The 26,822-nt window shown below is 36.3% G+C and overlaps 1 protein-coding gene across 7 annotated transcripts in view; it reads left to right on the top strand.

Moving 5' to 3' along the window:
* The window catches only part of RGSL1 (regulator of G protein signaling like 1), a 74,929-nt gene that overhangs the window by 33,199 nt on the left and 14,908 nt on the right, over window positions 1-26,822 (top strand). For all 7 annotated transcript variants that reach the window (XM_082702850.1, XM_082702849.1, XM_082702851.1 and 4 more), the window contains 4 exons: window positions 15,881-15,986; window positions 24,248-24,441; window positions 25,728-25,845; window positions 26,242-26,347. In XM_082702850.1, the coding sequence (XP_082558976.1) occupies window positions 15,881-15,986; window positions 24,248-24,441; window positions 25,728-25,845; window positions 26,242-26,347 (524 nt within the window). The remainder of the gene's footprint in view (window positions 1-15,880; window positions 15,987-24,247; window positions 24,442-25,727; window positions 25,846-26,241; window positions 26,348-26,822) is intronic.

Here is a 26,822-nt window from a genome sequence, read left to right on the forward strand (position 1 = left end):
AACATAAAAGTACAAGGTAAAGCAGCTAGTGTTGATGTAGAAACTTCTGCAAGATATCCAGGTGTAGCCAAGATAATTCACGAAGGTAGCTACACTAAACAACAGATTTTCAGTGTAGGCAAAACAGTCTCATATTGGAAGAAGATGCCATGTACAATTTTTCATGGTTGGAAGAAGACAGCATTTATAATTTTTCATGGTTGGAGAGAAGTCAAGGCATGCCTTCAAAGCTTCAACAAACAGGCTAACTCTCTTGTTAGGGTATAATGCAGCTGGTCACTCTGAACTGAAACCGACGCTCTTTTACCTTTCTTACCTTTAAGTGTAGGGTCCTTAAGCATTATACTAAATCTACTTGCTTATGCTCCATAAACGGAACAACAAAGCCTAGATGATAGCACATCTGTTTATAAGATGGTTTACCAAATATTTTAAGCCCACTGTTGAGACCTATTGCTTGGAAAAAGATTCCTTTCAAAATATTACTGCTCATTGACAATGCCCCTGGTCACCCAATAGCTCTGATGGAGATGTACAAGATTAATGCTATTTTTATGCCTGCTAACACAATATTCATTCTGCAGCCCATGGGTCCAGTAGTGATTTTGATTTTCAAGTTTTATTATTTAAGGAATACATTTCTTAAGGCTATAGCTGCCATACATAGTGATTCCTCTAATGAATTTGGGCAAAAGAAGTTGAAAAACTTCAGGAAAGGATTCCCTCTGTATGTCATTAAGAACATTCATGATTTGGGGCACCTGGGTGGCTCAAGTGGTTGAGCATCTGCCTTCGGCTCAGGTCAGGGTCTCTGGGTCCTGGGATAGAGCCCCAAGTTGGGCTCCCTGCTCAGTGGGGAGTCTGCTTCTCTGTCTCCCTCTGCCTCTCTCACTCACACTGTCTCTCTGTCTCCCAAATGAATATCTTTTTTAACAATTTCATGGGAAGGGCGCCTGGGTGGCTCAGTGGGTTAAGCCGCTGCCTTCGGCTCGGGTCATGATCTCAGGGTCCTGGGATCGAGTCCCGCATCGGGCTCTCTGCTCAGCAGAGAGCCTGCTTCCTCCTCTCTCTCTCTCTGCCTGCCTCTCTGCCTAGTTGTGATCTCTCTCTCTCCCTCTGTCAAATAAATAGATAAATAATCTTTAAAAAAAAATTTCATGGGAAGAGTTCCAAGTATCAACATTAGCAGGAGTTTTATAGAAGTTGACTCCAATTTCCATGGATGACTTTGAAGTGTGCAAGACTTCAGTGGAGGAAACAACTGCATATGTGGTAGAAATAGCAAGAAAAGTAGAACTAGAAGGGCACCTAAAGATGGGACTGAATTGTGGCAATCTCATGATAAAACTTGAGTGGATGAAGAGTTGCTTCCTATGAAGGAGCAAAGAAAGTGGTTTCTTAAGATGGAATCTACTTCTGACAAAGATGCCATGAAAATTGTTGAAATGACCATAAGGAATTTAGAATATTACATAAGTTTTAGTTGATAAAGGAGTGGCAGGGTTTGAGAGGATCAACTCCAATTTTGAAAGTAGTTCTGTGGGCAAAATGCTATCAAACAGCATCATATATACAGAGAAATTTTTTGTGAAAGGAAGAGTCAATGTGGCAAATATCATTGTTGTCTTATTTTAAGATGTTTCCACAGTCACCCTAACCTTAAGCAACCACCACCTTGATCAGTTACCAGCCATCAACATTAAGGCAAGACCCTCTACCAGGGTCACAACTCACTGGAAGCTTTAATGATAGTTAGCATTTTTTAAAAATTACATGTTTCTTAGTAAACTAAACAAACTACAGTATAGTGTAAACATAACTCTTATATGCATTAAGAAAAAAATCTTATATGCATTAAGAAAAAATGGGGCACCTGGGTGGCTCAGTGGGTTAGGTATTTGCCTTTGATTCAGGTCATGATCTCTGGGTTCTGGGATCTAGCCCTGTGTTGGACTCTCTGCTCTGTGGGGAGCCCACTTCCCCACCTTCTCTCTGCCTGCCTCTCTGCCTACTTGTGATCTCTCTCTCTGTCAAATAAATAAATAAAATCTTTTAAAAAAGAAAAAAAGAAAGAAACCAAAAAAATCATTTCATTCATTTTATCATGATATATACTTTATTGTGGCAGTCTAGACCTGCACCCCAAATATCCCTAAGGTATGCCTATATCCACAAATAAGTAACTGGAATTTTCGTTGGAACTGCATGAATCAAGTTGGGAATAACTCACATCTTGACAATACTGAGTCTTCCTATCTACGAACAGGGAAAGCCTCCCCATTTATTTTATTCTTCTTTGAATTAGTTCAGTAGAGGTTTGTAATTCCTCATATGGGTTTTGTACATATTTTGTTTTATGTATGCCTAAAGGAAACAAAAGTATCTCAGTGTGGTTGTGCTAACATAAATGGCATTGTGTTTTTAATTTCAAATTCCATTCTTTGTTAGTATATACGAAAGATTGGCACCTGCATATTAACCTTATATTCTGCAACTTCACTATAATTGCTTATTAGCTCCAGGAGATTTCTTGTCAATTCTTTTGGATTTTCTACATAGTCATACATATACAAACAGGAAAGTTTTAATTCTTCTTTTCCACTCTGTGTAACTTTTACTTTCTTTTTTTATCTTATTGCATTTGCTAGAACTTTCAGCACAATGTTGAAAAGGAGTGGTAAAAGGACGTAATTGTCTTGTATGTGATGTTAGTTTAAAAACTTCCTCACCATTAATTATAGTGTTAGCTGTAAGGTTTTTTTGTATGATAGCCTATATTACACTAAAGAAATGCCTCTGTGCCAAAATCAAGAGTCAGACACTCAACCAACCGAGGTGCCCTTATCTTTCTCATTCTGTTCAAGTTCCCACACTTCATGCTGGTCTGCTCCTTTATGTCTCAGTGTCGGTGCCTTTCTCACCGCAGCTGAACTCCATATGCTGGGCCCTCCTTTGTGCAGATATCATCCTCATCTTGCTTGAGTTCTGAATTCTCCAATCCAAGTTGCCCTTCATGGGGTTATGCTCCTCACCCAGCTTGGGCTTCAGCTCCCAGTGTAGGGCAGTATTTCTTTGCGGAAGTCCCCTTACCCTACCTGGAATCTTGTGGCTCTTTCTCCCTTTTTGTGCTGATACCTATCTTATCCTGACCTTAGTTAGGATATGAAGCCATCTCTTCAGTTTTTTAAGAGTGGCATTAGTCTCTACTATTATCTTCAGAATGTGATACTGTTTTTATCATCTTGAGTAGGAACATGGAAAGAGTTTCAGAGACTTCCACTTGATCTTTCTCGCCATAATAGCTCTTACTCCTTAGACCAAGGAAATAATGTGGAGATCCTACCCACTACCAAGTAATGCCATTCCAGTAGATGTGTAGGGATTGGAGAAATCACTACTGAATGGGTTTCTGGGCCCACTGGGCCCACTGTGAGCTACACCTAGGCCAGGACTCCATTTATTAGCTATCTTCATAAGTGTCTTCTCTACTGGGGTTGATGATGACATTCTGGGGATCCAGACAGTGTAAACTAGGACCCTGTGTTCAATAGTCCTTGAAATGACTAGATATTTCCCTTCCAGTTACTGGAATAAATGCTCAAATGTCCCATTAGAGAGGGACTGCAAGTATCATTAGAATTCACTTTCCACAATGCTGTAGGGTCTTCTTTCATGGAGACCTTTCTTCAGTCAGTGCATTCCGGGTCTGAAAATTGACTCATGTTTAGCAACTGAGCAAGTGATTGTGACTTTCATTGGTGCAAGTGCTCTCAGTCATTTGTCTTTGGTATCTTTTTGTTGTATATATTAAGCAGTAATTTTTTTGGCTGCCTATCTATTTAACCTCCAGGAACACCATATTATATTAACCATACCCACAGCTTTCTGAGGGTCAGGTCCTCCTAGCTCCCATCCTTGTTCTATTGCCACTTTATATATAATATATGTATAATATGTTATATATATAATATATATGCTATATATTATATATATGTATAATACTAGCATCTTCCTTACTTTGGGCAGTAAATTGCTTCTACCTCACCTCTACGATTCTGGGATTTGATTCCCATTGCTGTCAGAGACAGCAATTCAGTAATAGTTAGCCCTGACCTACAGAGAAATATGTGCTGGAAAACCCAGAGTTTGTGTGCTAAGTATATGCAGACTATGAGTTGCTGAGTAAGAAGGCACAAGCCACCTTTACAAGGTTGGCAGGTAATTCCCTTGGCATCTGAGCTCATTTTGGGAAGAGAAAACCCTAGGACCATTTTGATTGAAAGCACAGTTTCAATACACTCATACAGAAGAAGTCAAGTCACAAAATTTATTACTTTCAAGACTCAAAATGGGGTGCAGCGAGCCAGAGGGAAAACATTCCTACATCCCAGGTCACCAGCCAGCGAGAGAGAGAGCACAAGCAGAGTAGCAAACACCTATTATTTATAAGGAGATTGGCGCAGCTGTCACTAGTATTGCATAGATCCAACTCTGAATGGCCATTATAAAAGATGTCCCAGGAAAAGCAAAGCAGGAACTTGGGGTGAAAATCCTAAACTTGGGTCCTTTTCTAAATGTCCAGACTAGGTATGAGCAAAATTGTCACACTGCAAAATACCTAGGCATCTACTCAAAATGGATGTTTTGTCATCACAGAAAGTCACCAAGAAGTTTCTCAGTGATGCTAATGCTGCTCCCCCACCCCACCACACCCCCGCCCCCCACTCTTTGGCTTTAGTAAAAGGATCGACCCCTCTGTGACCCGTTGTTGGCTGGTGGATTTTTTAGGCTTACGTAATTTATTTTCTGTAGCAGGCTCAGTTCTATGAGCCATTTGATATCTTCCTTGCCTGTTTGTTTTGGCCACTAGAATTTCTACTTAGTATGAGCCATTGCTTTCTCCAAACTTCTAAGAATCAGTGTAGCAGTGTTGCACTACTTTCCAGGATCCTTACCAGGCTCTTAAATCCTATATCCTAGGAGAACAATCCTATATTAATCAACTCTCCCTTAACCAAGTTTCTATTCTGTCCCCTTGGAGCCAGCACCCTCAGCATTATTCCCGTATATTGTCTCCTAGCTTCTGCCAATCCATGTTGGCCAGGTTCACTGTTCCTATGAAAGGTTCACTACCGTGGGTTGAGCAGCAACTTATTCAGCTGAGGTCTTCAACTGTGCACCATCACCAGGCAAAATTTATAACAGGTTAGGAGAATGAATGCTTCAACTCAGACAGGGTGGATGGGACCAGAGTTGCTACAACATCTACTGAAGTATTCTTGACCCAGAAGAAGCTTAGGATATATCAGTAGCATGGTTAAATTACTACAGTGACAAGGAGAACTTCTATGTCTACTCTGAGTGTGTTTCTCCAGGCTCTACTCTCGTGTACATGGTTTATAAAACTTTATTCTGTGCATAGCTTAATAGTCTTAACATGATCTCGTGACCTGATGCATGTAGCATGCTCCCATCCCAGTATCTCAGCTCTGTTATCCCTGAGAGAAGGGAAGGAAGAACCAAAGCATCATGGCTTTTTTTCATTTTTCCCATTAAAAATTTCTACTTCAAATCACCTCTGTTCTTTTGTCTCTTCTTAGCCCTTATTTGCCTCTTTTCTAATAACTACTAATAATTGTGAAGAATAGGAAAAGGAAAAATATGTTTGATCTTCAACTGCCCTTTTGAACAAAGGTCACCTTTATGTTACCACCCCATTTTTAATCCTTCCCTATTTCCCAAGGATAATGGTAATTTAGTTTTATCTGGTTTTTTAAATTTACATAATTTTTTTGATATTTATATAAATTGAGTTTGTGAGTTCAATCATGTTGAATGCAGCAACTGTTGATTTTTTTTTTAGTAATGTGGCACAGTTGTGTAACCCTCACCTCAATTTTTTTTCATTATTGCACCCCCACAAGGAGCCTCTTTAGACATAAATTTTAATGCCATAGATATACTACATGTCAATGGTATATAAAGGAGTAAGACTCCTCTGACCCACGAAAACTAATTTTCACCTATTGGAAATAATAGCATCCTTTGAGAATGCATGCTGTGGAGTATTCTAATATATGAATGTACCATTTTTAATTCATTCAAAAGTGATGAGTATTTGAGTTGTTTCAGTTTTTTAATGCTCCTATGAACATCTTTGTGCATATTATTTGATGCACATATGAACACATTTCTGTTGAATATGGACCTAGAATTTCTGGGTCAATAAGATACACATACATTCCACTTCGGTAACTAATTCCCAATACTTTCACAAAGTGTTTGTACATGTTTATCAACAGGATATGAGAATTCCAATTGCTCCACAACCTCACCAATATTTAATGTGCGAAATCTTTATTCTTAGCTATTTTTGTGGGTATGTAGTGATATGTCACTTGTTATTTTGACATCCATTTTCTTATTGAGTAATAACACTGAGTGCTTTTACATTTGTTTAATATTCAATTGGATAAGGTGTGCGTGAGTGTGTGTGTGTGTGTATGACATTCCTATTTAAGTCTCTTGCCTACTTTTCAATTTGTTTTCTTTTTTTTTTTTTTTTTACCAATTTGTATGGGTTATTTATATAATCTATACATGAGTCACCTATCAGTCACAAGTCATATAAGGATAATATTCTCTCTCTCAATGGTATCTCTAACAAACACAAGCTCTTAATTATAATCCAGTTAAAATGGACTTTGTTTCTTTACTCCAAGTATCTTTATTCTATAAAGATACTCATGTTTTTAACTATAAGCTTCTTTGCATTGCCTTTAATGTAAAGATCTATAGTCTTAACTCTTTAAATGTTATACTATAGAATTCACCAGTGAAGTCATGTGGTCCTTGGTTTTTCTTTGTTGAGAGGTTTGTCATTAGTGATTCAGTCTCTTGTTATAACATGTTCAAATTTTTTATTTCTTCTTCAGTCTGTTGGATAGTTGTATATTTCTTGGAATTTTTCCATTTGTCTAGATTATCTAATTTATTGGCATATAATTGTTTATAATCTCTTTTTATTTCTGTAATGTTGATAGTAATGTCTCTACTTTCATTTCTGAGCTTAGTAGTTTGAGTCTTTTATTTCTTGGTCAGTCTAACTAAATATTTATCAGGTTTTTCTTTTCTCTTTTCAAAGAAAAAGCTGTTGGTTTTGTTAATTTTCTATATTGGTTTTCTGTTCCCTATTTTGCTTACTTCCATTCTAATCTTCATTATTCTGTTTTACTGCTAACTTTGGATTTAGCTTGCTATTCTTTATTTAGTTCCTAGAGGTATAAGTTTCATTTACTGATTTGGCATCTTTTTTTCTTCAATATCTGCATTTACAAGAATAAATTTCTCTTTGAGCAATACTTTGCTACATCTCATATGTTTTGTTATCTGATTTTTAAATTTCATTTAGCTCAAAATTATTTTACTTTTCAGCTACAGAATTGCTATTTGATTTCTTTTTGTCATTTCTATCTTTTTATTGATACTTTTTTTGGTGAGACACCATTCTCTTGACTTCCTTTAGTTCTTTGTCCATATTTTCCTTTAGCTCTTTGAGCATTTAAGACAGTTGATTTAAAGTTTTTGTCTAATATGTACAATGACTGGACTTTTCATGGACACTTTCTATTGATTTCTTTTTTTTCTGTGAATGGGCCATACTTGGTTTTTTGCATGCCTTATATTTTTTTTGTTGAAGACTAGACATTTTGGACATTATATTGTGGCAGCTCTGAAAATGAAATTCTCCCCTCCTCTTCAAGTTTGCTGCTGCTGCTTTTGTGGGTGCTGTTTTCTTTGGTGAAATTTCTCAACTATTTTTGTAAAGTCTGTACTCTTTGTTATGTGTGACCACTGAAGTTCGTGTTCTACTTGCTTGTGGCCAACCAGTGTTTTGATAGTTTCCTTAAATGTCAGAAAGAAAAAAAGAAAAGGAAATAAACAAAACAAAAAGAAAAATTACTCTACGGGCCTTTGCAGATTGGCTATGTGTTGGAATACTCTTTCAATGCTCAGCCAGGCTATTTACAACTCTGCCTTAGCCTTCATTTTCCATTTGCCTGGACCCTGAAGTTCAGCCAGAGGGGAAAGTTTTGGATCTTCTCATGACTTTTCTGAGCACACATCCAGTTTCATGCATGTGAATAGCTTTCTTAATTCCCCAGTATATGTGAGAGCTTTAAAAGCCCTTATTACCCCATGTATACACTTCTTTCCCCAACTTTGTGTTGTCTGGTGTCCCAGCTGTTGGCCCAGTCTACCGTACCCAGTACTTGTGCCTATAAATGCTTTCAACAAATGTCACATGGGATGCCTCTCAGCCCTAAAAATACTTTTAAATAGGGAAAAACAAAGGCTAGTCCTTATGCCAGTTCTTCAGGGAGCCAAGAGACAACTTCATTTCAAGAGACAAACACATTCTTTGAAAATTAGACCCATATTGCTATCTCTGGCAGTAGAAGCCTGCAGCAAGAATGTAGGTTGCTGTCATATGGCCACCACTGATGTGGCATCACAAAGGAATGCAAGGTGGACAACTTAAAAATGTCGCAACACTTTCTTAGCAAACTCAGCCTCTTCTTTCCTTACTAAGCTTTTCCCTGGTTATTATAAGCTCTTGACCAAGTTCAGAATTCTGTAAAACCCTGATTATGAACATTTTGCCACATCTTTAGTTGTTTTTATGGAAGATGGATCCCTGGAGCTCCCTACTTAATCATTTTCTGTGATGTCATTCCCTATTATACTTTTTAATCCATGAATTTAGTGTATTTCTCCACTTATTTAAGTTTTTTTTAATTTCTTTCAATAATGTTTTCTGTTTTTCCATGTAATATTATTTTGTAGCTTCCATTACATTTGTGTTTAGGCCTTTGATGTTTTCTGATACACTTGTGAATGGTATAATTTTTAAAGTTTCATTTTTAAATTGTGTCTAGCATATAAAAATATGTTGATTTTTACATATTGGTCTTGTCATCTTCTGCTTTCCTAAATTATAAATTCTAAAATTTTTTTTGATTTTTATACACACAATTATGCCCTCTGCCAATAAAGAGTTTTATTTATTATGCTAAAATTTTTATACATTTGGTTTCTTTTCATTACTTCATTGTTCTTACTAAATCCTACATTACCCTTTTAGATAGAAATGGTGTTGGCCATCAGGGATGTCCATTATCACCACTGCTATTCAACACAGTACTAGAAGTCCTAGCCTCAACAATCAGACAATAAAAAGAAATTAAAGGCATCCAAATCAGTAAAGAAGAAGTCAAACTATCACTCTTTGCAGATGATATGATACTTTATGTGGAAAAAGCAAAAGACTCCACTCCAAATCTGCTAGAACTTGTACAGGAATTCAGCAAAGTGTCAGGATATAAAATCAATGCACAGAAGTCAGTTGCATTTCTATACATCAACAACAAGACAGAAGAAAGAGAAATTAAAGAGTCAATCCCATTTACAGTTGCACCCAAAGCTACAAAATACCTAGGAATAAACCTAACTAAAGGGGCAAAGAATCTGTACTCAGTAAACTATAAAGTACTCATGAAAGAAACTGAAAAAGACACAAAGAAATGGAAAAATATTACATGCTCATGGATTGGAAGAACAAATATTATGAAAATATCTATGCTACCTAAAGCAATCTATACATTTAATGCAATCCCTATCAAAATACCATCCTTTTTTTTTTTTTCAAAGAAATGGAAAAAATAATCCTAAAATTTATATGGAACAAGAAAAGACCTCGAATAGCCAGCGGAATGTTGAAAAATAAAGCCAAAGCTGGTGGCATCACCATTCCAGACTTCAAGCTCTACTACAAAGCTGTCATCATCAAGACAGTATGGTACTGGCACAAAAACAGACACATAGCAGAATGGAACAGAATAGAGAGCCCAGAAATATACCTTCAACTCTATGGTCAACTAATCTTCAACAAAGCAGGAAAGAATGTCCAATGGAAAAAAAGACTTCTCAACAAATGGTGTTGGGAAAATTGGACAGCCACATGCAAAAAAATGAAACTGGACCATTTCCTTAAACACCACATATGAAAATAGACTCAAAATGGATGAAGGACCTCAATGTGAGAAAGGATTCCATCAAAATCCTTGAAGAGAACACAGACAGCAACCTCTTTGACCTCAGCCTCAGCAACTTCTTCCTAGGAACATCGCCAAAGGTAAGGGAAGCAAGGGCAAAAACGAACTATTGGGACTTCATTAAGATCAGAAGCTTTTGCACAGCAAAGGAAACAGTTAACAAAACTGAAAGACAACTGACAGAATGGGAGAAGATATTTACTAGCAAACAACATATCAGATAAAGGGCTAGTATCCAAAATCTATAAAGAACTTGTCAAACTTAACACCCAAAGAAACAAATAATCCAATCAAGAAATGGGCAGAAGACATGAACAGACATTTCTGCAAAGAAGATATCCAGATGGCCAACAGACACATGAAAAAGTCCTCCACATCACTTGGCATCAGGGAAATACAAATCCAAACCACAATGAGATACTACCTCACACCAGTCAGAGCTAAAATTAAGAAGTCAGGGAATGACAGATGCTGGCGAGGATGTGGAGAAAGGGGAACCCTCCTACACTGTTGTTGGGAATGCAAACTGGTGCAGCCACTCTCGAAAACAGCATGGAGGTTCTTCAAAACATTGAAAATAGAGCTACCTTATGACCCAGCAATCACACTACTGGGTATTTACCCTAGAGATACAAATGTAGTGATCCAAAGGGACATGTGCACCTGAATATTTATAGCAGCAAGGTCCACAATAGCCAAACTATGGAAAGAACCTAGATGTCCATCAACAGATGAATGGATAAAGAAGTGGTGTATATATATACAGTGGAGTACTATGCAGCCATCAAAAGAAATGAAATCTTGCCATTTGTGACGATATGGATGGAACTAGAGGGTATTATGCTTAACAAAATAAGTCAACCAGAGAAAGACAGTTATCATACAGTCTCCCTGATATGAGGAAGTTGAGAGGCAACATGTGGGGTTTCAGGGTGTAGGAAAGGAATAAATGAAACAAGACGGGATCGGGTGGAAGACAAATCATAAGAGACTCTTAATCTCACAAAACAAACAGGGTTGCTGGGGAAAGGGAGATAGGAAGAAAGTGGTTGGGTTATGGACATTGGGGAAGGTATGTGCTATGATGAGTGCTGTGAAGTGTATAAACCTGGCAATTCACATACCTGTACCCCTGGGGCTAATAATACGTTATATGTTAATTTAAAAAATTTTAAAAAAATTTTAAGGGGCACCTGGGTGGCTCAGTGGGTTAAGTCTCTGCCTTTGGCTCAGGTCATGATCTCAGGGTCCTGGTATCGAGCCCCACATCGGGCTCTCTGCTCAGCAGGGAGCCTGCCTGCCTCTCTGTGTACTTGTGACCTCTCTCTGTCAAATAAATAAATAAAATCTTTAAGAAAAAAAAATTATTTTTAAAAGAAAGAAATGGTGTTGGCAAGCTCACTTGTCTCAATCTCAAGGAGAGATTTAATTACAAACTTCATTTCTTTAAAATATGTAGGATTTTTCAGATTTTCTATTTCTTCTTGTGTCATTTTAATATGTTGCATTTTCTACAAATTTGTTGATTTCATTTGAAATTTCAAATATTTTGTTGTTTATGATACCCTCTTATTATAATTAATTATCTATCTCTAGGCATATAATTTTGGATGTAATATTCTGTATCTACAAGTAGATGTATTCGATTAAGTATGTTCAGATTTTCTATATCTTTTTTTAAGGTTTTATTTATGTATTTGAGAGAGAGATAGCATGAGTGATGGGGATGAGCAGAAGGAGAGGGAGAAGCAGGCTTCCTGCTGCTGGGCTCAATCTCAGGACCCTTGGATCATGACCTGAGCCAAAGGCAGACACTTAACCAACTAAGACACCCAGACCCCAGATTTTCTATCTTTGATGGTAATTTTAGAATACATTTGTATCCATTATTGAAAGAGAAATTTTTTAAACCTCCCCTCTGGATTTTTACTTCTTTTTCTAAGACTGCAGTTTTGGGGGCCCCTGGGTGGGTCAGTCAGTTTAGCATCCAACTCTTCATTTCAACTCAGGTAATGATCTCAGCATCATGTGTTTGGGCTCCACTGGGCTTCATGTTCAGCAGGAAGTCTGCTTAAGATCCTCTTTTCCTCTTCCTCCACCCCTCCCTGCTCTCACTCTCTCTCTAAAATAAATAAATAAATAAATAAATAAATAAATAAATAAATAAATAATTCTTTTTGAAAAAACGACTTGCAGTTTTTCCTTTATATTATTTGAGGCTACATCTCTAGATACAAGCAAATTTGGAACCATTATAGATTTATGGTAGAAAATTTCATTATTTCTGATAATGCTTCTTTATTGTACTTTGTCTAATATTATCTGATCTAATTAGATATCTAATTATATCTAATAGTAATCACCTTTCTTTCTGGCTAGTGTTTGCTTGTTATATCCTTTTCCATTCTTTTATTTTTTTAGTATCTCCTTCTTTTATATCTAAGGTGAGCCTTTTTTTTTTAATTTTTTTATATTTTATTTTTTTTATTTCTTTTCAGGGTGCCAAAATTCATTGTTTATGTATACCAAACCCAGTGTTCCATGCAACACGTGCCCTCAATAATACCCATCACCAGGCTCATCCAACCTCCTACCCCCTGCCCCTTTAAAACCCTTAGATTGTTTTTCAGAGTCCACAGTGTCTCATGGTTCATCTCCCCCTCCAATTTCCCCCAACTCCCTTCTCCTCTCCATCTCCCCATGTCCTCCATGTTATTTCTTATGCTCCACAAATAAGTGGGTCCATATCTGGGCTCTCTACTCTGTTCCACTGGTCTATGTGTCTGTTTTTATGCCAGTATAAGGTGAGCCTTTTTTAAGCAGAATCTCTCTTTTTTGGTATTTGCATTTTTGTTTACTCCAATTTGAGAATTACCTTCTAATTATTTAGTCTGATCACATTCACTGTAACTTCTCATGTATTAGGTTTTAAATGCTACCTTACTATTTTCTATTTGTCCCTTCTGTTCTATGTTCTCTCTGCTCTTTTTGACTTTCTTTAAGATTACAAATTGTTTTCTGATAATTCCATATATTCTTTCTGTTAATGTGTTGTTTTTACATGTTTTCTTCTCTTACTGGTTACTATATAGATTTCAAAATGCATCCTTGACATTAAAGTTTAATGTAAGTCACTACTTTTACTACATATATATTACTATTTTATAAATTAATATTCAGTTATGCTTACTCACAACATATTCACTTTTTCTTTCTTTTTCATCATTTCCTGCCCCTCTAAGTTGCCTCCAAGAAAACCTTTTGGCATTTCCTTTAATGTAAATTTTAGAATTATCTGTATTTTGGCTCTGTTTGATAACATGGTCTTCAGCTGTAGAATTCTTGTTGGTATTACTTTCTTTTAGCACTTTGAAGATATCATTTTACTATCTCTTGGCTTCCTTAGTTCATTTTGAGGAGTCAGCCTAACATCTTCACTGCCATTGTTTAGTAGAAGGAAATATTTCTTTTATTCATTGCCCACCCCCCTTCATTTTCTCTTTGTTTCTACTGTCATGCAATTTTAATAAGACATATATAAGTATTTATACTACTTGTGGTTTCAGGACTTCCTGTATTTCTGATTTGATGTCATTTGTCAGTTTTAGAAAATTTTCAGTTATTATCTCTTCAAATATATGTCCTGCTCCATTTTATTTTTTCCCTCTTTCTGATAATCGTACTTCATTATTTTTTACATTATAGCCACTTGCTTATGTCTTCTATGATTTTTCTTCATTTTCCATATTTTTCTCTGTATGTTTCAGTCTGCATATTTTCTTTTGATCTAACTCCTAGTTCAGTAATTTTCACTTTGTTGTATATAATTTGTCATTAAAACGATTTATTAGTTCTTAATTTCATTAATTTCAGTCATTAAATTTTTTATTTTCAGAATTTTTTCTTTGTATGATACTTAGTCTCTGTTGATATTTTACTCCTTTTAATGCCATATATTATATTAATAACAGTAATTTTAAAAGTCCATATTTGGATTTCCTATGTCAATTTCAACTGTCAACTCCTCCTCCCCTCTTTTTTTCTGTTGTTTTTTTTTTTTTGTTGTTAGATCTTTTTAAATACCTTGCTATTTCTGCTTTATTTTTTTTAACATGGTTAGTTAGAAAAAACTGTAGAGATAATTTAAGGTTCTGGGCAATGTTATTTTCCTCCAGAGAGGATTTTATCTTACATCTGACATACACTAAACTAGTAGCATCCAGATAACCTTAATCCATTTAGTGAATGTGTTGGTTCAAAGCTGATTTTTATTCCTTTTGATGGATGAGCTATTTCTGCTTTCCTTTATTTCTTGGGATCACAATTGAAAGACTGGTACTTATCAGAGCCCCTGCTCCTGCGTTGGTTTGAAATTTTGCCTTCTTCTGCCCTGAGACTCTGCCAAAAGTCTTGTTAAATTTTTCAGTAGCAACTATCATAATTGATGTGTGTTTTGAGAATAAAAGCAGTGCCAGGGTTTTGTTTTGTTTTGTTTTTCCTTTTTCTAAAGGCCAGTGGCTTTGTCTTCTGACCTGTTGTGGTTTTAACACTGTGAACACCTCTAGGATGTCAGCTTAAACTTTCTGGTTTCTAACATCCTCCTTGTTTCTAATTTCTATGTTTTTATTTTGTTTTGTTGTAATTTTCTACAAACTTATATATGAGTTTTAAAATGTATAATTTTTTTATCCAGGTTTTATAAGTGTTTATACTGGGTTTTTGAGTTTCATTTGTGTGGATTTTTTTTTTTTTTATCTAGTCTTCCATCATCTGGATTTTATTTTTTTTTCACCAATTCAATTGCATTTATTGAGAAGATATATATATATATATTCATCCTTGCCCTTAATAATTTGACAGTCTATATATTTTCTTATACAATACTCACCCCAAAGGGCTTTCCTAAGATACTGAGATCCTTGGAATCTATTATTCTTCAATAGTAATGTTTTAATGTACTTTTTGAAATAATGTTTTTATATAGTAATAGGGAACCAGACACCCACTCTAAACTGCATATGGTGTGATAGAATAGCTTTTAAGAGCTTGCATTGTGGGGCACCTGGGTGGCTCAGTGGGTTAAGCCTCTGCCTTTGGCTCGGGTCATGATCTCAGGGTCCTGGGATCCAACCCCTCCTGCATCAGGCTCTCTGCTCAGCAGGGAGCCTGCTTCCCTTCCCCTCTCTCTCTGCCTGCCTCTCTGCCTCCTAGTGATCTCTCTTTGTCAAATAAATAAATAAAATCTTTAAAAAGAAAAAAAAAAAAGAGAGAAGCTTGCAGTGGAAGCAGTGTTCTCAGAAGAGAGAATGATTTCAGTTAAAGCAAGGAGATAGAGGGAACACTTAACAAAGAGCTCCAGATTCTGTGAGAGTTTGCTGATTACAGAGCAGGAGCTCCTGAGGGCAAGTGAAAGGGCATAGGATGGGATAACAGAGGTGTCAGGCAGACTGAATGTCTTGTGGAATATAGTCCAGTCAATATGGCTGATCAGAGGAAGGATAGATAACATTTGGTGTTAAAATGGGAAGAAATACAATAGGCTTGGTCTTAGGAGGTCTTCTGAGGAAGGTGGCTTCTTGGCCTAATGACCAACACACTTAGATAACACAATCTGGACTGAAGTCAGGGTAAAAATCATCCCCAAGTCTCTTTTCAGTAGTAATGTCCTGAGATGCTGGACTGTTGTGGGAACTGTGGTTCTTCCACATGTACTTGATGTCTGATAAGTTATAACATGGTGTTACCTAACTGTGATTTTTCATTAGATATTGCACTGGAAGTTGTCAGAGAACCAAATGTGTTTTCAACCTCACATAGGAAAATGTCCTTCTTCAGAAAGGCTGGTGTAAGGAAGCCCTCGTTAAGACCCAGGTAAGACATAGGATCTGGTTACAGCAATATACTCCAGACACAAGTTCTCTTTAATCTCAACATGTTTAATGCTGAATTTATCTTTCTGTACATGGATTTTTTGCTTCTTTCCACATGTCATACACATATGCAAGGCACACTTTATTATTTATTCATTTATTTATTTATTTATTTATTTATTTATTTTTAAGGTTTTTATTTTAGTTAGTCAACATACAATGCAATATTGGTTTCTGGAGTAGAAATCAGTGATTCATCACATACATACAACACCCAGTGCTCATCACAAATGCCTTCTTTAATACCCATCATCCATCTAGCACATCCCCCACCCACCTCCCTTCATCAAGCCTGTTTTGTTTTGTTTTGTTTTAAGATTTTATTTATTGGGCACCTGGGTGGCTCAGTGGGTTAAGCCTCTGCCTTCTGCTCAGGTCATGATCTCAGGGTCCTGGGATCCAGCCCCACCCGCATCTGGCTCTCTGCTCAGCAGGGAGCCTCCTTCCTTCCCTCTCTCTTTCCTCCTCTCTGCCTACTTGTGATCTCTCTCTGTGTGTCAAATAAATTTAAAAAAAAAAAGATTCTATTTATTTATTTGACAGAGATCACAAGTAAGCAGAAAGGCAGGCAGAGAGAGGAGGAAGCAGGCTCCCAGCTGAGCAGAGAGCCCTATGTGGGACTCCATCCCAGGACCCCGGGATCATGACCTGAGCCAAAGGCAGAGGCCTAACCCACTGAGCCACCCAGGCGCCCCAAGCCTCAGTTTGTTCTCTATCATTAAGAATCTCTTATGGTTTGTTTCCCTCTGTCCTTTTTTCTTTTCTCTCTTCCCATATGTCCATGTTTTCTTTTTAATTTTCGTATATGAGTGAGATCATATGGCATTTGACTTTCTCTGACTTATTTCACTTAGCAGAATATACTCGAGCTCCATCTGTGTTATTGCAAATGGTGACATTTCTTTCTTTTTTTTCGATGGCTGAGTAATAATGCACCATATATATATATGGTGGAATACAAACACACACACACACACACACACACACACACACACACACACCACATCTTTACCCTTCATCAGCTGATGGACATTTGGGTCTCTCCATAGTTTGACTATTGCTGATAATGCTGCTATAAACATTGGGGTGCGTGTACACCTTTGACTCAGTATTTTTGTATTTTGTATTTTGTATTTGACTCAGTATTTTCTTTGGGTGAATACCTAGTACTACAATTGGTGGTTCATAGGGTAGTTCTATTTTTAAGTTTTTGAGGAACCTCCATAATGTTCTCCAGAGTGACTGCACCAGTTTGCATTCCCACCAAAAGTGCAAGAGTGTCTTGCTTTCTCTGCATCCTCACTAACACCTGTTGTTTCTTGTGATGTTAATTTTAGCCATTCTGACAGGTGTGAGGTGGTATCTCATTGTAGTTTGGATTTGTATTTCCCTGATGATGAGCATCTTTCCATTTGTCTGTTAGCCATTGAATGTCTTCTTTAGAAAAGTGTCTATTCTGGGGCGCCTGGGTGGCTCAGTGGGTTAAAGCCTCTGCTTTCAGCTCGGGTCGTGATCCCAGGGTCCTGGGATTGAGCCCCACATCGGGCTCTCTGCTCAGCGGGGAGCCTGCTTCTCCGCCTCTCTCTGTCTGCCTCTCTGCCTACTTGTGATCTCTGTCTGTCAAATAAATAAATAAATCTTTAAAAAAAAAAAAAGAAAAAGAAAAGTGTCTATTCATGTCTTCTGTCCATTTCCTAACTGGATTATTTTGGGGGGAGGGTGTTGAGTTTGATAAGTTCTTTATATATTTTGGATACTAACCCTTTATCAGATATGACATTTGCAAATATCTTCTTCCATTCTTTAGGCTACCTCTTATTTTTGTTGATTGTTTCCATTGCTGTGCAAACAACAACTTTAACAACTTTAACAACTTTATATTGTTAAAGTCCCAATAGTTCATTTTGGCTTTTGTTTCCCTTGTCTTGGGCAACATGTCTACTAAGATGTTGCTATGGCTGAGGTCAAAAAGGTTCCCGCCTGTTGTCTCTAGAAAAATTTAGATAGAGTCTTGTTTCACATTTAGATCTTTCATCCATTTTGAATTTATCTTTGAATTTATCTTTGTGTATGGTATAAGAAAGTGGTCCAGTTTCATTTTTCTGCATGTTGCTGTCCAGTTTTCCTAACACTATTTGTCAAAGAGATTCTTTTCCATTGAATAATCTTTCTTGCTTCATTGAATATTAGTTGACCATAGATTTGAAGGTCCATTTCTGGGTTCTCTATTCTGTTCCATTTCATCTATGTGTCCGTTTTTGTGCCAGTACCATACTGTGTCAATGCCTCAAGATGCCTCCAGGTTTGTTTTTCTTTTTCAGAATTGTTTTTTTTATTTGGAGTCTTTTGTGGTTCCATACAAACTTTAGGATTGTTTGTTCTAGCTCTGTGAAAAATGTTGGTGATATTTTGATAGGGATAGCATTAAATGTATAGATTGGTTTGGGTAGTATAGACATTTTAACAAAGTCTGTTCTTTCAATCCATGAGCACAGAATGCTTTTCCATTTCTTTGTGTCCTCTTCAATTTCTTTCATAACTGATCTATAGTTTTCAGAGTATAGATCTTTTACCTCTTTAATCAAGTTTATTCCTAGGTATCTTATTGTTCTTGGTGAAACTGCAAAAGGTATCAATTCCTTGAATTCTTTTTCTACTGCTTCACTATTGGTGTATAGAAATGCAACAGATTTCTGCACATTGATTTTATATCCTGCAATTTTGCTGAATTCATGTATTAGTTCTAGCAATTTTTTTGGTGGTCTTTTGGGTTTTCTACATAGAGTATGATATTGTCTGTAAATAGTGACAGTTTTACTTCTTCCTTACCAGTTTGGATGCCTTTTATTTCTTTTTGTTGTCTAATTGCTGAGGCTTACACTTCCAGTACTGTGTTAAATAGTAATGGTTGAGAGTGGACATCCTTGTCTTGTTCCTGATCATAGGAGAAAGTTCTCAGTTTTCCCCCATTAAGAATTATATTAGACATGGGTCTTTCATATATGGTCTTATGATGTTGAAGTATGTTCCCTTTATCTCTCTACTTTCTGAGGGTTTTAATCAAGAATGGATGCTGTATTTTGTCAAATGCTTTTTCTGAATCTATTGGCAATACCATATGGTTCTTTTACTTTCTTTTATTAATGTGATGTATCACATTGATTGATTTGTGAATATTGAACCACCCCTGAACCCAGGAATAAATCTCACTTGATTGTGGTGAATAATTCTTTTAATATACTGTTGAATTAGATTTGGTGAGTATTTTTGCATCCATGTTCATTAGGAATATTGGTCTGTAACTCTCCTTTTTTAGTGGGGTCCTTTTCTTGGAATCAAGGTAATACTGGCTTTGTAGAAAGAGTTTGGAAGTTTTTCTGACTTTTTTTTTTTTAATAGTTTGAGAAGAATAAGTATTAACCCTTCTTTAAAGTAATTCCCCTGAGAATATACCTGGCCCAGACTTTTGTTTATTAGGAAATTTTTTATTACTCATTCAATTTCTTTGCTGGTTATGGGTCTGTTCAAATTTTCTATTTCTTCCTCTTTCAGTTTTGGTAGTTTGTAGGTTTCTAGGAATTTGTCCATTTCTTCCAAGTTGCCCAGTTTGTTGGCATATATTTTTTCATAGTATTCTCTTATAATTGTTTATATTTCTGTGGTGTTTGTTGTGATGTCTCCTCTTTCATTCATGATTTTATCTATTTGGGTCAATTTTCTTTTCTTTTTGATAGGTCTGGCTAGGAGTTTGTCAGTTTTACTAATTCTTTTGAAGAACCAGGTTGAGTTTTATTAATCCATTCCACTGGGTTTTTTTTTGTTTGTTTCTATATTGTTTATTACTGTTCTAAACTTTTATTTCCCTTGTCTGATGGTTTTAGGCTTTATTTGCTGTTCCTTTTCTAACTCCTTTAAGTGTAAAGTTAGGATGCATGTGGGAGACTTTTCTTGCTTGTTGACATAGACCCAGTATGTTTTCCATCTTCTCAACTTGACCATGATTCTCTTGTAGACCATGCCATTCATTCAATAATTCATTTTTATTCAGTAATTACCTCTTAATTACTAGGTATATGAAAAGTCCTTAAAGAAGATAAAGTTATAGTAACACATACAAATTTGGTAGTCAAAGTCATTGGAAGAATATTTTGCACAGAGAAAGCTTTCTGAAGTATGCTTTCAGTTATTGATAACATTCCTTGAGTGTGGTAAGTCCTCTAACTCTTCTAAATACTCTAGAGAGACCTCCCTTCCCTTCAAGGAACTGAAATTAATCTCTGAGCATCAATCATTTATTCCTTTTGCTCTTCCAACTTGTACCACTCCCCACTCTCCATTATGTTTACAGAAATACCTATTTTCCAATATTTTTGAGTGTAAATATCACAGAAATCATATAGTCCAGTTTCATATCTTCAGTTAAGACCAAAGGAGAATGGCCCAGGGATACCATAGTTACAATTCTCTTAAACTTTGTCCTAGCCCTCATTCAATATAATAAACAATTATTGACCATATACTGTGTCCCAGACACTCACGTTACAAAAAATAAAATATAATCCTTGCCTTTAATCTAATAGAGAATTAAATAAAATACAAGGCTGACCTTATAATGTTACAATAAAATATTGACTAATTACTATAAGAGTATAGGAAGGAGAAGGAAATTTTGAGTGAGGATTAGGAAAAGTCAGAGTATCAGAAGAGGCCCCAAACTACATGTACAAATTCATGTGCATGTTCAAAGAAAAGTGAGTATTTTAGGGGTAGGGCTAAATCTTCTAAGCTAAAGAAATGATACCAACATATAAACTCACAAATATAAAAGTACTTAAAAACTTAAAAACAGCCCAGTGATGTTAAGCATAGAATGCATAAGGTAAAGGGACATAAAGCATAAGATTAGAAAGCCATATTGAGATCAAATAATAGAAAGAAGGTCTTGAATAAATTATTAAGGAATTTGTATTGTTTAACTGGAAATAATAATTCCTTGGCATTTGTTAGAACAAGAGTACCAGAAATGCCTGTTATATAGATTTAAAAAACATTACCTTGGGGCACCTGGGTGGCTTAGTTGGTTAAGCGACTGCCTTCAGCTCGGGCAATGATCCCGGAGTCCCAGGGTCGAGTTCCATGTCAGGCTCCCAACCCCATGGGGAGTCTGCTTCTCCCTCTGCCTTCTCCCTTCTCATGCTATCTCTTGTTCTCTCTCTCAAATGAATAAAGAAAATCTTTAAAAACAACAACAACAAAAATTACCCTGGCAGAAATAATAATGATATATAAGAAGTCTGAGAATCAGAGACCAAAAACAGAAATAATAGTTAGAAGTTCATTGCAGTTGTTCAGACAAGTGATAATAAAATATTGAATTAAACAGTGGGAGTAGAAATGGAAGGGAAGATACAGATTTTAAAATGACTGAAGAGAAAGAATCAGATTTCTGGAATGGTGGAGTAAGAACATCACAAATAGCTTCCCCATAAAAGCAGTGAAAAACCTGAACAAAACTTTCAAAAGAATTCAGAATTAATTTTATTAGTAAACTAATTAATAAATTATTTTACCTAATATGTCAGTTTTAAAGAACAACAACAAATTATGAGACATACTCCCCCCACCTCCCAAGAAAAACACACAGGAAAGTATGGTTCATACACAGAAGAAAAAAAGCATCAATATAAGCTGTCTCTGAGGTAATTTAGATGTTGGACTTACCAAAGTCTTCTAGGCAATATGTTTCATGAAATAAAGGAAACCATGTTTAAAGAATTTAAGGAAAGTCTAAGGATAATAACTCATCAAATAGAAAATATTAATAAGATAGAAATTGTAAAATAGAAACAAATAAAAATGTGGAGTTGAGAAGTACAATAATTGAAATGAAAAACTCACTAGAGAGAATCAACAGCAGACTTGGCAGAAGGAGCAATGAACTTGAGAATAGGTTGATATACATTATCCAGTCTGAAGAAGAAAGAATAAAGAAACATAAACAGAACCTCAGAGATCTGAGAAATTCCAGTAAGCATATCAACATGCAAATAAGGGAAATCCCAGAAAAAGAGGAAAGAGAGAGAAAGAGACAGAAAATTTTTATATATATAATGGTTGAATATTTTCAAAATTTTATTACAACCCTAATTAAGACATACAAAAAGCTTCATGAACTCCAAATAGGAAAAACTCAAAGGATCTACATCTAGACATATCATAGTCAAAATGTTGAATGACAAAGAGAAAAATCTTAAATGCTACAAGAGAAAAATTACTTATATTCAAGGGAACTACAAAAAGATTAAAGTTTACTTGTCATCAGAAACAATGGAGACCAAAGTTGGGATGATACATTCAAACTAAATAAAAGCAGAAGGAAGTAAATAATAAATGTCAGAGTGGAAGTCAACAAATGTAGACCAAAAAATAGAAAAAAATCAAGGCACAAGTAGTTTTTTTGTAGAGATTAAAAAAAGAAGAAGACGAAAAGAAAAGAAAAAAAAGAGATGATAAATCATTAGCTATAGTGGCCAAGGGGGGGAGAAATTGAGATGACACAGATCCCCAAAGTCTGGACTGAAAGAAAACATAATCACTGACTCTATAGAAATTAATAAGATTTTAAAGAAATGTAAGGAACAAATTAGACAACTTTGATGAAATTAATAAATTTCTAGAAATACCCAAATTTCTGAAACTGACTCAAGAAGGAGAAAATGCAAATAAATCTATAACAAGAGAAAAAATTAAATTAGTAACCTAAAATATTCTCACAGAGAAAAGTCTAGATACAGATGGCTTCACTGGAAAAAATCTATGCAGTAATTAAATGACAAATAATACCAATAATAGTCCATAAACTCTTTGAGAAGATAAAGATAAGGAACACTTGCTAAATTATTCTATGAGGCCAAAAAAGTATTATCCTGATCCCAAAGTCAAACAAAGGTATCATAAGACATGAAAGTTACAGACCAATTTCCCTCTCAAATCTTGATATAAAAATCCTCAATGAAACAATAGCAAACCAAGTCCAGCAAGATATAAAAAATATTATACAACATGACCAAGTGGGATTTATCCCGGGAATGCACAGTTGCTCTAGCATCCAAAGATCAATTAATACAGTATGCCATATTGATAAAATAAAGGAGAAAACTCCACATGATTATCCCAATGGGTAAATGAAAACATTTTACAAAATCCATCACCCGTTCATGATATAAATTCTCAATAAAATTAAAATAGAAGTGTACCATCTTATTCAAATAAAGCTCATCTATTAAAAAAAAACTTAGGTCTAACATCATACTTAATGAAATAAGTATGTAAAGGAGGAAGGATAAGTTGGACAACATGTGGATGTAGGTATAGAGGCTTAAATAATAAGTATGACAAAGATGAGGTTGAGGGGCGCCTGGGTGGCTCAGTGGGTTAAAGCCTCTGCCTTTGGCTCAGGTCATGATCTCAGGGTCCTGGGATCGAGCCCCGCATCGGGCTCTCTGCTCCGCAGGGAGCCTGCTTCCTCCCCTCTCTCTCTGCCTGCCTCTCTGCCTGCTTGTGATCTCTGTCTGTCAAATAAATAAATAAAATCTTTAAAAAAAAAAAAAAAGATGAGGTTGAATGGACAGTTGAAGTTTTGAGGTAGAGGTCATGTGAACTGGTGATATGGTATCAATGAAAATCAAAATGAAATGAAACCACTTCCTCTTATCAATGAAAACTGAAAGCCTAGAAGATGCAGACATTACCCAGAGAGGGGGGAAATCATAAGGCAAAAGTAAAGAGGATTGAGAATAAAATATTAGGAGTATCTTTATTTAAGGAAATGTGAAATAAGTCAACCAAAGAAATTTAGAAATATTGATCAATAACAACTGATCACTAATGCTCTGCCTCATTGAAATGAGTGCCAATTAGAGGTTGCTTTGAATCAACAATGTAAAAAAAAAAAAAATTATCTCCTTTAAAATACCTCTCCTCCTCTTCTATTGGGGTTGTCAAATAATTGGACTAAGCTTAGGGTAGATATATAAAAGGTTAAATTCATCTCCAAGGAGATAGGCATAGTAACCAATTTATTGACTCCACTTTTCACATATGGCTAAAGTCTGGGAGATGCCCCTCCACATTCCTTAACTGGAGCAGAATCTCGGGCTACCATCCTTTTCTCTTCACCAATGATGCTTTCTTATTTTCCAGAAACTTAACAGAAGTCCTCCTCAATACACACCACTTGGAGTTCTTCAAAGAGTTCCTCAAAGAACGGAAGGCTGAAAGCCCCTTGCAATTCCTGGTAGCCATACATAAGATCAGTATTGAGACAAACGAAAAAATGTACAAGTCTCTCTTTGAAAATATAATCAAGACTTATTTCCATGGCAAAAGTTCTGCTGGTATACACCCTCTTCTCCTGATATTGTTCCCTTCTCCCTTTAGTATGTTAGGGGTAGAGTTTGGCAGAGACACTGTCTCCTGTGAGACCCCTGAAAGAGCAGAACAGAGTAGTGGCCACATGGGCAGTACTGAGGCAAAGATTAAGAGGGACAGTAAAAGCAGAAAGCAACAAAAATAAATCTAAAGTAAATACTACTGTAAGAAGCCAAGTGCAAGACACTTGTACTTAAAAATGAAATTTAACCTCACATTTAAATCAATTCAGCACTGAAAATAGGATTTTATTTAATCTCTATAAGATAGGAAATAATAGCTCCATTTTACTAATGAGGATGATGAAACACAGAAAACTTGAATTCAAACTTGAGTTATTTTACCCTTAAATCAACTAGACAGTAATTTAAATACAAAAGTAAGAGTCAGCCGTGTGTAAAGTTGGGGTGCTTGCCCACAGTAGATTGTAGAGAGAGTTGTCTTGGGAAGAACTGTCTCCCTGAAAATCTTTGTTTCATAAATTTTGTTTACTTGCCTGTGGAGGGAGGGCAATCTGACCCACGTAAATTCATCTTGACCAAAAACAAAAGTTGCAGATAAAGTGTTGACCTATAATTCTAGAGGGGAGAAAAAGGAGGTAAGCATAATCCCCTCCTCGAAGTTAACAAACCTATAGCAAAGCAATGAAGATTTTGCCACAAAATGAACAAACAGGTGTGTGTGTGTATGTGTGTGTGTGTGTATGTGTATTTCCTTGTGATAACCAAGATAAGGTTATACGTTTTATGAAAGTAAAAAAAAAAAATGTAAATCTGGTAAATGTTTACTTATAAGAAATGTTTACTTGTTGATTCTCAGAAAAAGACAAAGATGAGTTTGCAGATCTTGTCGCTGATAAATGTTCAAGTCTTATTAATGAACATAGTAGTATCTGGACACCTGAGAATTATAGTGCCCTCATAATACTTATTTGTAATCTTGGATTCCCTCCCATCTGCCCCAACAATTTAACTTTAATCCTTTACTGTTCTGCTCTCTTCCTAAACCAAACACTTTAACTGCAGAAATGAGTCTTTTAAATATTTCCTTCCCTTGAAGCACTTGTTTTTGAATTTGAATGGAGGTATTTGCTCTACAATTATGCTTTTGAGATTTTCAAATTGTGGAGAGCTCAGAGTCTGACCAGATTAAGAATAAGGAACTGTGAGACTCTAAAATGAAAAACACACCAGATACCTCAGAAAAGGTAGACAAGTTGATGACTTTTTTCTCTCTCTTGGCATCTTTTTAGAAGAAATACTGCAGTGTGACGCCCCTATTATCAAAGAAATCTCTGGAATGCGCCATGTCAGCACAACCACACTGTTAATGATACAGGGCTTTGTCATGAAATCTCTGGAAGAGAAGTGGTGAGTATTGCTCCGAGAAGGTGATAATTCTTTCGGAAGCTGCTCATTGGCTTCTGAAAACTATCATACTCAAGGAGTCTCAAATTTACTCTTACAGTTCACTGCCCGAGCTTCCCTACAAGAGAAAAATCAAATTTATCCTGAATCCTCTACCTACATACCTGTGCACACACACATTTCAGTTCATTTACCTGAACAAGGAACAATCCAGTATTGATCAGGAAGGATAGGCTGACATTAGCAAAGGATCGAAATGGTAAGAAGAGTCCTTGGGAGTGTCCCACCATTCCCCAGTTCCCACTCTGACTCCCTCCAAAAGCTGAGGTAGGTTTGCCTGGACCGTTTCCTTGTTTGTACCAGGTGTTTGCCTTGATGTTCTTGGTTTCCTTCTGGCAGGTTTAAAGATTACCAAGAGCTGTTCCCACCTTATCCGGAAGGGCATGTTGAAGTACAAACTTCTAAGAAGCCCTCAAAGACTGCAGCTCACCTGCAAGAATCCCAGGTCTGTGAGGAAGGCAGTGAAGACCACACACTGGGGGCAAGAACATCTTATGCTTTGTCAACCGAGCAAAAAAGACTTTCCCTGTTAGCTTCTTTATTCACCCAAACAACTAGTCTTTGGCTATGTTTCTTTTTTTGTTTGTTTGTTTGTTTGTTTGACCGAGTGAGATCACAAGTAGGCAGAGAGAGCAGGAAGCAGGCTCCCCGCTGAGCAGAGAGCCCATGCGGCTCCATCCCAGGACCCTGGGATCATGACCTGAGCCAAAGGCAGAGGCTTTAACCCACTGAACCACTCAGGCGCCCTGGCTATGTTCCTTAATTCACATTTTACAATAGAGGACCCCGAGGCTCAGAGAAATGGTTACAGTGGGAATTTGAGGAAAAATCCTTGCTTTCACTCTGTGACTAGAACCAGTTAAGCGAAAGACACAGGGGTCAGATACATGGAGATCAAAATGTGAGGGAGTCTTTTTACT

Source organism: Mustela nivalis, assembly GCF_964662115.1.
Source record: "Mustela nivalis genome assembly, chromosome: 16".
NCBI lineage: Eukaryota > Metazoa > Chordata > Mammalia > Carnivora > Mustelidae > Mustela > Mustela nivalis.